At 45.3% G+C, this 11,009-nt stretch overlaps 1 protein-coding gene across 1 annotated transcript in view; it reads left to right on the top strand.

Moving 5' to 3' along the window:
* Positions 1 to 5,358: 5,358 nt before the first annotated feature.
* MDFI (MyoD family inhibitor) overlaps positions 5,359 to 11,009 on the top strand; it is a 50,957-nt gene continuing 45,306 nt past the window's right edge. Inside the window, exons 1-2 of the mRNA XM_081865433.1 lie at positions 5,359 to 5,865; positions 6,231 to 6,335. Coding sequence (XP_081721559.1) covers positions 6,242 to 6,335 — 94 coding nt within the window. The 5' untranslated portion in view covers positions 5,359 to 5,865; positions 6,231 to 6,241. The remainder of the gene's footprint in view (positions 5,866 to 6,230; positions 6,336 to 11,009) is intronic.

Here is an 11,009-nt window from a genome sequence, read left to right as displayed (position 1 = left end):
TCCATCTCTTAGATCCTGCTCAGAAAGTTAGTTTATTGCTAATCTTTTTCTTAACTGTGTGTTTTAGATCTCTTTTATTATGTCTTTCCTGAATTGCATTCCACTTCTTCAGTTTAGTGCTTCCCTTTTAAAATATTATTTTGAACATCAGTTCTTTCCTCTGTTCTATCCATTGCTAATCACCACCACCTATGGTGAACATATTCCATATTCCTTTAATCATTACCAAAAAGGAGGAAGGCTAGTTCTCTATGGAACTCTATAATCTTAACATTTGACAGAAGCCCATGCATTGCAACTCTGAAATTGTCATCAGATATGTAGCCACTTTACAGTAGCTTTCAACCTACTTTACTTCAATATGTCACATGGAATTGTGACAACAAAGCAAAGTCTTTGTTGACGGAGCATAGTCTGGAAAATAAGATGTTTTGATAGTACTGCTAACAGATTTGATCCATGTTCAGTGTTAATTTGACACTGTTCTGTTAAACATTTTATGACTTAATAGTGTTCCATAGAAATAAATTAAAATGCATCTATGTATATTTTTCTCCCCCCTTTTGACATTTGGTATTATGTTATCTCTTTTCTGAACTTTTTTTTGATGTGGGTTCTCCAAGATGTTTACTAATAGGCCTGAGATTTCTGCTGCTGCTGCATTTCATCTCCAAAGTCCTGATTCACGTGGATCTGGGAATTTGGACAAACTCAGCAGCCCAGCATTCAGTGGTGTGTGGTCAGTGGACTAGGGGGACTAGGCTAGTCTCCTAAATGTTCCCCAAAGCCCAGGAAACTTCTACCCAGCTTAGGGAGGGAGATGTGATGCTCAGGCAGGTCCAAGAGCCTTCCTGCCACCTTCCCAAAGCCCACCCAGCTTTGGCAAGGAGGCAGGAGGGCTGTAAGATCCTGTCAGAGGCCTGACACCTCCTTCCCAAAGCCTGGGGAGCTTCTGCCTGGCTTGGGGTAAGAGGCGCATCACACACACATTGCCCCCACCCCATCTGCTCTTGCAAGCTGGCGCCTCTGGCCCTAACTGTTCCCCTATGAAACATTTGATTGCATGCTACTGCCAGCATTCACTGATCAGGTCTTATCCTTCTCCTGCCAACCTTTCTCCTCTCTCATTCCTTATATTGACTTTGATACGAACCAACTTGCATCTATGAACCTCCCAGCGGGGCGGGGGAGGGATACTATTTTTGACTTTTTGGTACCTTAAGACTCCTTGTTAGCAGCAGCAGTAGGATCAACCCACAGGATTATAATGAACAAAATAATGGGGGTTTTAAGACTGCAATCCTATGTACCCTTTACTCAGTGAGAGTTCCTTTTGAGTAGGTGTGCATAGGATTGAAATGTCTGTGGAACTGTGAATGAGTAGGATTTTCCCTCTGCCATTTGAAAATTATGTAGATATTATTTCTGAAACCCATCAGAAATCCTCTGAGTGGATTAGCAATGCAGGAAACTGGTCAGAGGCCATCTACCCCCCCCCCCAGTCCAATGTTGCCTACTGTTATAACTGGGGTACCAGAGTCTGTTATTGAAGGGCAGAAATTAATAAACACTAGTATTTAGATAATATTTGGAGTATGGATGGGAATATTCCAGGCCAGTGGAAAAATACAGGCTAAGCTCCCTTTTTCAAGACAGGGCCTCACCTAGGATAGAGGCTGTTAGTACAACAAAAGGTGTTGATGGCCCATCCCAGAGAAATCCTTGGATCTGTGCAAAACAGAGTTGTCATGGTTACTGTGGGAGAGGAACGGTTTAGGATTGAAAACAGGGGAGGGGGCAGGCTGTGCACTCACAGGAAAAATGTGCCCTTTTAAAACTAGGTTTGGGATAGCAGATGGATGGAGAGGAGGGGCTTGGAGCAGGGGGTTTCTGGGAACAATCAAGGAAGTCAGGAGAACACCATGCAGGAGCCGAAGGGTAGCAGCCAAGAGAGCTGGCTGGAACGCAGGAACCAAGGGATGGTGCTTACGATGGCTCAGACTGCAATGCCGGGCTGCTACGGATAACAATGCTGTAAGATCTGCACCCCCTTCATCTAAACACAGATGTAAATACAATGGTACCTTGGTTCCCAAACTTAATCCGTTCCGGAATTCTGTTCCAAAACCAAAGTGTTCTAAAACCAAGGCACACTTTCCCATGGAAAATCATGCAAAATGGATTAATCCGTTCCAGACTTTTAAAAACAACCCCAAAATAGCAATTTAACATGAATTCTACTATCTAACGAGACCATTGATCCATAAAATGAAAGCAATAATCAATGTACTGTACTATAAAATGAATAAGACAGTATTGTAGATGATAAAAATTAAAATTACTTTTTTTTCTTATGTGCACTGATGATAGTCATTGTTTGGATGGGGGGCTTTTATCCATTTCTGCAGTCACACAATCAATCAGTAGCTGAACTGGGTTCCACGCAGTCACAAAAACAAGTCACAGAAACAAAGTCACAAGCCACAGTCACAAGTCAGTCCCATAAAACGAAGAACAAGTCACAGTCAAAAAAACAAAAAAGCCACACAAACAAAAACGCAATAAAAATAGCAAAAACAAAAGCTCCAAATATCACCTCTGTGTTGGGTGGGTGCTTGGGACTCAACAGCTGACAGACTCAACTGGAAGCCTCTGGTTAGCAGTGGGGGACTCAATTTACAAATGGAACACACTCAACAGGAAGCGGAACATGTTCAGCTTCCAAGGCAAAGTTCACAAACCGAAACACCTACTTCCGGGTTTGCAGCATTCTATTTCCAAGTTGTTCATAAACTAAGCTGTTCTAAAACCAAGGTACCACTGTATGTGTAATTAAACCACATTCCTTAAAGACACTACAGCCTCTGCCATATCTTGAATATCAATGGAAACATGACCTTGGGGGAGCGCCCAGAACTTCCTGGAATCTTGTGCACCGCTCAGCATAAATTGGGGGTGGCAATCACCCTTTTTAACAGTACTGTGACTAGCAGTAGTCCTCCAGGGTCTCTGAGGTCTTTCACAAAACTGTCCCAAATATTAACTAGCAGGGCTATTATGATTCCTCAGCTGAGCAATTTGTAGCTGGAGATGCCAAGGATTAAACCTGGTACCTTTTGCACGTAAGATTTGTGCTGTAGTCTTTTTTTCTCATACACCACAGATTGAGACACTGAGAACTGCCAGACTGCCACACACTGAAGGAAAGAGTGGTGTACTTATACTAGCTAGTTGGAATTTTAAGAATTACAGGAGAAAATATGGACCTCAACAGTAAAACTCCGGGATGCCTCACCTTGGCAGCAGCAAGACTCACAATTGCCTAAAACTGGAAAGATCTGAAGGATGCCACCTTAGATCATTGGTATACCATAATAAAGTTTGGAACATTGCATTAACGGAAGCAATGGATGCTGAAAGGAAAGAAACAGACACTTTTATGGGTGACTAATATGGCTTTAGTGTATACAGTACCTGAATACAAAACACCTAACAGAGGTGGACATGTCCATGATGTACAAGTCTGGAACTCATAAAGCAAATTAGGTTGAGTATTGACATCTTCTTGAGCAAACTTTCTATCTCGCCGTAAAATGATATCTGAACCAAAAACAAATATGTCAACATAAATTGTACTTAACCCGCCCTGAACCTATAACTTACGTTCATTTGATGTTTATATGTCAACTTCATTGCAAGTTTTACTAGATGGTGTGAGTTAAAATCCTAATAGTATCAGCTGCCGGTTTAACTGCAAAAGTCGTTCGTCAAACGATGCTATTCAAAGTTTAGCTACCTGATACTGAAAGCAGTGGGGGACCCCTATGCTGCCTGAGACCCTTGGCCCGTGGCACCTCCCAAGCTGAAATATTGATTGTCAAAACTGTGAAAAGAATAGCCTGGGTAGTCTAAAAAGCATTTCTGTGAAGATGCGACTCTGTGACATGTACCCCATGCCTGGAGGTCCAGTTTTACTCCACCTATTCTAGTGACCTGGTCCCCCCCCCCCCAGGTTCTGGATTACAACTCCCAGCAGTCTCAGCAAGCTTGGAGGTGCTGGAACAAGAAAGGAAGCTAAACAAAACATATTCAGTGAGTCCAGCTAAACATGCAAACTCTAATTTGTGCCACTTTGACGCAGGTGGTAATAAAATTAATGACCTAGAGTTAACCTAATACAACTTTCTAATTTCTACTTGCTGAGCCTCGTTTGCCAGCCAGCTCCCTTTGATCCTGGTGGGATATCTAAGAAACCCAGGACCAAAGTTGTAATGGGGAAGCAAAGAATGCCAGTTATGTCTCTTGTCTCAGCTGCGCCTGCCATGTGACTAGTTCTTAAACAAAGTCAGGTGGGAGAGGCAACCAGGCCGGTTTTTTCATTTCTATGAAAATGTTGCAACATGAAACAATGAAAAATTACCAAAAGGGTGTGTATGTAAGAAAATCTCTCTAATCTCTTCTCTGAGTGGTCTCTATTCACCTCAATTGCTGCTCTGACACTTTAAGACAAAGGGGTAGGGGAACCATTGGCTTGTAAGATGTTGTTGCTCTCCAAGTCCCATTGGCAGAAGCCAGAATGGCCAATAGTCAAAGATGATGGGAGTTGTAGTCCAACAACATCTGGCAGGCCCAACATTCCCCATCCTTGCTTTAAGGTATGGCAACTTCTAAATCAAGGATTGATTGTGAGATAAGCTGTAAGAGTCCAGTGCTCTGGTCCATGGGGTCACGAAGAGTTGGACATGACTAAATCACTAAACAACAACAACAAAAGAGTCCAGCAATACCATACATGCAAATGTGTAAAATGGTTTGGGGTTATTTTCTTCACTGGAAGAATCTGCTGTGCAGGTACAGTCATACCTTGGATCCCAAACAACCTGGAACTTGGGACGTTTTAGCTCCCAAATGCTGCAAACCTGAAAGTGATTGTTCTGGTTTGTGAACATTCTTTTGGAACCCAAACAGGAGCTTCCTGCAGTCAATCAGAAGCTGTGATTTGGTTTTTGAACGTTTTGAAAGTTGAACGGACTTCTGGAATGGATTCCATTTGACTTCCAAGGTACGACCGTAATAGTAATAACTGTTATCAGTATCAACAGAGGCTTAATTAATACAAGTAAAACACTGGTGTGTAGACAGGGATAAACTGCCCCCTACTTTTTTTAAGGCTGGCAACAGGCCTTTGATATGATTTTAGTCTCACTGTTGCTACTCTTTGAAAAGTTGGGTGTGTAAGCAGACACAAAAGTTTACTTTGAAGATCTGCCACATGTAAATTTTGAATTAGGGTTCTGGTACTTCCCTCACAGGAGTGCGCAAATCGGCTTCACTTTGCCCCTCCCTCTTCTTTAAAAAAAAAAACAAAAACTTTGCGGAAAGTGGGTTTGTGGAATTGTGTGCGCGCATCTGTTTACTTTTGCTGCTAAAAAACAAAAAAACCCAGCAACACCCACCAGAAACCTTAGCGCCAAGCAACTTATTATAGGTTGCCTGAACTCCAAATATCTCCTGCTTGAAGGAAACTGAGTAATGAAGGCTGAATGCAATTTCCTGTGGAAGAGGCTGGAGGCAGAGCTTACGGGGCGAGGGGGAGAGGCAGAAACTTGTCCATTTGCAACCAAACAGTGCAATAAAGGACAAGCTGCGGAGATAAAGGAGTGAAGCAAAGCGCGCGCGCCCCCCAATTTCTCATGAAGTGTGTGAAAGACTCTTAATAACGGGGCAGAGAGCCAAAAGTTGTGCTTTGACTCTGAGCCCAATTTAAAAGGGGCTGAATTGCTGGCAGCGAGAGAGAAACTTGTATGGAGAAGACAGTAAGATGACCCTCGGCTTGTGGGAGCGCCGTTAAACGATTCACCCAAAGTAAGTCCTTTTTCAATTCTCCACCCTTCCCCTATCGATTTATTGGGTGGGGGGCCGTGTTGGAGAGGGGGAGGGAGGGTGAGGTGTTGCTGAATTCCTGCATGCAGCTGGCAAGGGGCGGAAAGGTGTCCAGAGCAGGCATTTGGGGCTCGGATTTCCTCGCGAAGGGGAATGGCCTTTGGGGCAGGTTGTGGGGCTAGAGGACCGAGGGCGCCTGGGCTGGCGCGGCGCGGTTTCTCCACCTAAACGGCTGATTCATCTCCATGGGAGAGACAGCGCGCCTTGTGGGCCGGCGGTGGAGGGAGCGTCTTCAATGAGCTTCTCTCTCTGTGTGTGTCTTTCTCTGCGTGTGGCGTCTCTCGCAGGGCTCAGTCCGATGTCCCAGGTGAGAAGCGAGCCGTCCAGCCGCTCTGACTCGCTCCATGGAGACCCCCAGGTGGATCCGGCGCCCTTCCCATCCCCCAGCGCAGGTAAGCACAGAGAGCGCTTGTTCCCGAAACTTACAAACTGCCTCGATACTTACTTGTAGTTGGAAGTGGGGGGGGGGACTTTTAAGCTCTCGTGGATTTTGTGTGTGTGCGCGCGCGTTTAGTTGTGGGCCTGCTTCTAGAATGGTAAACTCCAGGGGGAGAAAAGAGACTTTTTCCCTCCCCCTCCCCCCATGTCGAAACTTTGCTAGTATGTATGAATATTGCAAAAAGCCTCCTGTGATCTGTGCCAGCTGGCCCCCAGTGTGTGTGCGCGCACACACATCCGAAGTCTGGCAAGGCAGATTCCCCCCCCCCCCCGCTCCCCATTACGCTTTGATTTACGCCGCATCCACTAAGGCGCTGGCCCAGCATGTGTGTTTTGGAGACTTTTCCTTTTGTGTGCGCGCGCAACATACATGCAGCGTGCGTGCGTGTGACTTTTCCTCCTCGAAGGCTGCACACAGGGCTGGAGCTGCGCGACTCTCCCAGCGCCTTGGCTCTTTCTCGGGTTGGATGTGAGCGTTGATCTCTCTCTCCCCCTCCCCCGCAGAAGCGCAGGGCGTTCACGAGAGCGCGTTTGCTGGGGGCTTGCGTGCCAGAGGGTCTCCTCCTCCTCCTCCTCCCCTCCTCATTCAGCACGAAACCCACCATTTCCTTTTTCTCTCCAAAGCCTCTTTCTCTCGTGCGCCATTCTCTTTTTTGCAGGACTGTAAACACTTCGCAGGCGTTGGGGGCTGGGGTGTGTAGGGACCCGAGCTTCTCACAAGAACTTTTGTCTTCCTTCAGGCATCGCCTGTTGCTGGGCCCGGGGCCAACTCCTTGTGGGATTTGGTCTCCTCCACCCCTCCCCTTTCCCCCACTTCGAGTCCTGATCATATTAAATTTAATAACATCCTCTAGACCGAGCTGCAGCCAGGAAAAGAGTTTTCTTCTTTGTTCCATCTAATCCTTTCAACAGATCTAGCTTCGGGCTCTGTAACTGGGGTGGGGGGAGTGGGCAGTGTACACTGAAGTTAGGAGTGTACATTCCAGTATCCCCTGCAGCAGCCTTGGCTGCAGACTGCATTTGAGGGATCTGGAGAGGATTCAGCGGAGATGCCCCCTTCCTGGCACTGCTGACCTGTTGAGCTGCAACTGATTCACACAATACTGGAAACACGTTTATAAAAACTCAATTGGGGGAATGTGGGCTGTGGTTGGGCAAATGGGTGAATTTTTGGCTGTGCAGTAACCAAATACCAATTTTCCCAAGATGGCGCTGTGGGTTAAACCACAGAGCCTAGGACTTGCCGATCAGAAGGTCGGTGGTTCAAATCTCCGCGACGGGGTGAGCTCCCATTGCTCGGTCCCTGCTCCTGCCAACCTAGCAGTTCGAAAGCACAAAGTGCAAGTAGATAAATAGGTACCGCTCTGTCGGGAAGGTAAACAGCGTTTCTGTGTGCTGCTCTGGTTCACCAGAAGCGACTTAGTCATGCTGGCCACATGACCCGGAAGCTGTACGCCGGCTCCCTTGGCCAATAAAGCAAGATGAGCACCGCAACCTCAGAGTTGATCACAACTGGATCTAATGGTCAGAGGTCCCCTTTACTTTTTTTTACTGTCTTTTTATTGAACCTGATGGCTGACTGGTGGTTAGGTCTCAAAATAATTCATGATGTTAAGGCCATAAGAATTTAGGAAACTGCCTATATGGTTCATCAAGCTCAGCATTGTCTACACTGGCAGCAGCTATCCAGGGTTTCAGATGGGGGACATTCCCAGTCCTACCTGGTGATGCCAGGGATTGAACCTGGGACCTTCTGCATACAAAGCAGATGCTCTACCACAAAGCTACAGCCTTCCCCTCAAAACCCTCCCTTGAAGTGTTTGTAGCAGTGCATCTACACTCTTTCTTAATAGAGTACCATTGTTGCGCCTATGCTTTGCAGAGGACAAGAGGGCAAGTCTCTATCCCAAGAAGTTTACAATCTAAAACCAGATACAGAAGATAAAATAGACAAGAGAGAGGCTGGGATTAACACGGAAAGACTATATGGTTACTTGCCTTGCGTGTGCTTTGATTTGATTGTAACTCTAGTTAGGTTTGTATCATACGTGCCAATTTTGGGCCCCCAGTGTATTTTTTGAGGGGGCCTGGCCCTCTCAACGTTCAGAGGGGGTCCAGCTCCATCCCCATGCTCCTTGTGACATTGTGCATGGGACATTGGGATGTCACATTGGGCCCCCTCAATCATCTTGAGAAGATGACACCTCTGGTCTGTATTATCGCCATGTTTGTGTCATTTATATGTTGACTTTTTTATCTTCCAAACATTTCTTTCTTCACAACAACCCTGTGGGGGAAGATTAGACTGCAAGACTGTGACTGGCCCAAGGTCACCCAGGGAGTGGGGATGTGAATCTGAGTCTCCCCATTCCTAGTATGGAGTCTGAGGGAGTAGCTTGCCTAAGGCCCTTCTATTGAAGTCATGCTGGGTGGGGATCTGAGCTCCACCCAAACTTCGTAGATAATAGTTTATGTTCTTCAAAAGTGAACCATGAAACCTTTGTAGTGACCTTTTAAAAAAAGGTGTGGTAAATTCCCAGCTTGTATTGGGAAATCAGGATTTGACTGTGGGGTGACGTGATTGCATGACTGCCTCAACCTACATGGATTTCTGCCTGTTTTCATAGGAGGCCAATGCATGAGACCCACCCCCTTTGCCTGTTACAGATAGGTAGCCGTGTTGGTCTGCCATAGTCAAAACAAAATAAAAAAATTCCTTCCAGTAGCACCTTAAAGACCAACTAAGTTAGTTCTAGGTATGAGCTTTCGTGTGCATGTATCTGAAGAAGTGTGCATGCACACGAAAGCTCATACCTAGAACTAACTTAGTTGGTCTTTAAGGTGCTACTGGAAGGAATTTTTTAATTTTGTTTCCCCTTTGCCTGTGTTTGTCCCTGCCCCTTCGATGCTCATGACCAGCGGATTGTCGGACTCACTGTTTTAAGGTGGCAGCTTTTGCATCCCATGTCAAGTTTGCCGTGAACAGCAAGCACCTCAGGCATACAATGTCCTCCCCAGACTAGAGTCTCAAGTGGCTTCAACCCTCTGATCTGATCAGCACTGGGTGAAGATGTTCTTTTTTATTTCCCTTGGGATTAAACATACTTTATGATGCTCTGAGATTCTGGACGTTTTAAGACCTGTGAGAACTGGTAGCCCTGATGTACGTTTGTTATGCTGGTGCTACCTTTTGCTCCTGTTTTCATATTTTGTAATACAGTCATACCTTGGTTTTCGAGCAACTTAGTTCACAAACAACTTGGAACTTGAACGCCGCAAACTCGGAAGTAGGTGTTTCAGTTTGTGAACTTTGCCTCCTGCAAAGAACGCTCCTGCAGCCAATTGGAAGCCGCACCTTGGTTTCCGAACATTTCGGAAGTTGAATGAACTTCCAGAATGCATTCTGTTAAAAAACCAAGGTATGATTGTATAAATAAAGGTATTTCCAGCTGTGGATTTGAGGTTTCTTTGTTTTTTCCTCGAGCCAACACAGTTACTTTTGTTTTTTAAATGTTAGGTTATTGCCTTTCTTTTTTTATTCCTTTCTTAACTTTTTTGCCATCCAGATAACCTTTTCGTTGTTGAGCAGCAGGCAAATACAGTAAACAAATAAATAAGCCATGGAGGGTTGGGGAAGAAGGTGTCCTCTCTTGAGCATGGCGATTGTGTGAATTGGCCGTGTATTCTACTAGGTTTTCCTTCCTCTTCTCCCTTCTGTCCCCCAAAGAATTAGAACACATTGAAGAATGTTTTCATTTCACGTATATCTTCATGATGTTGTTACAGTTTAGGATTTCAGGAACTTCTTTGTACCTTCTGGTTTGGTCCTTTAAGCTAAAAGTGCAGCAAACCCCCATCCCTGAAACTGAGCAGGGATGGTGTGGCATATGAAAAGGTGTTCCACCCTCCCTCTGGGGAACAGGCAGTCATAGCTTAATGAAAGAGCATCAGCTTTGTATGCAGAAGTTCCTGGGTTCGACCCCCAGTATCTCCTGGTAGATCTGGGAATGCCCCCTATCTGCAACCCAGAAGAAATGTTGTAGTTGGTGAGCTAGATTATCAAATGGTCTTACTTAGCATAAGGCCATGATGAGTGGCTTCTATGTTCTATGTTTCCTGCTTGGCAAGGGGTTGGACTCGATGGCCCTTGTGGTCTCTTCCAACTCTATGATTCTATGATTCTATGATTCCAGAGTGACTAGGGTAGGTTATGCTGGCACAGTGATCATTACCATCCACCTACAGTTCATACAGGTGAGCAGTGTAGACAAAAGCCCTCCAGTATTCCTGTATGTCCTATCAGGATCAGGTGTACTGGAAGAGAGTACATGAGATCTCCAGGGAATCACTTCTCAAAGCCGCCAAATGAATTTAGTAACTAAGGAGTAGTTTTAAACCTATAACTCCCCAGTTAAGTACTTGCATGTTATCTGCTGGCCCCAATTTCAACACTGATTCAGGGATTATTCTATATCACAAACCATTCCTAACCAAAATGAGTGGCGGCAGGCAGGTCGGAGCAAGTAAGTGTATGCATATCAAGATCCTGCGCAAGAATAACCCAAATCCTGTAACACAAAGAGCAGAATTCTGTAACTTTGTCTAAATTATGCAAATTGAGCACATTT

The sequence above is a fragment of the Podarcis erhardii genome, assembly GCF_964252035.2.
Source record: "Podarcis erhardii genome assembly, chromosome: 6".
Lineage (NCBI taxonomy): Eukaryota > Metazoa > Chordata > Lepidosauria > Squamata > Lacertidae > Podarcis > Podarcis erhardii.
Note: the sequence above shows the minus strand (reverse complement) of the source record. Positions and strands in the feature narration are given on the sequence as shown.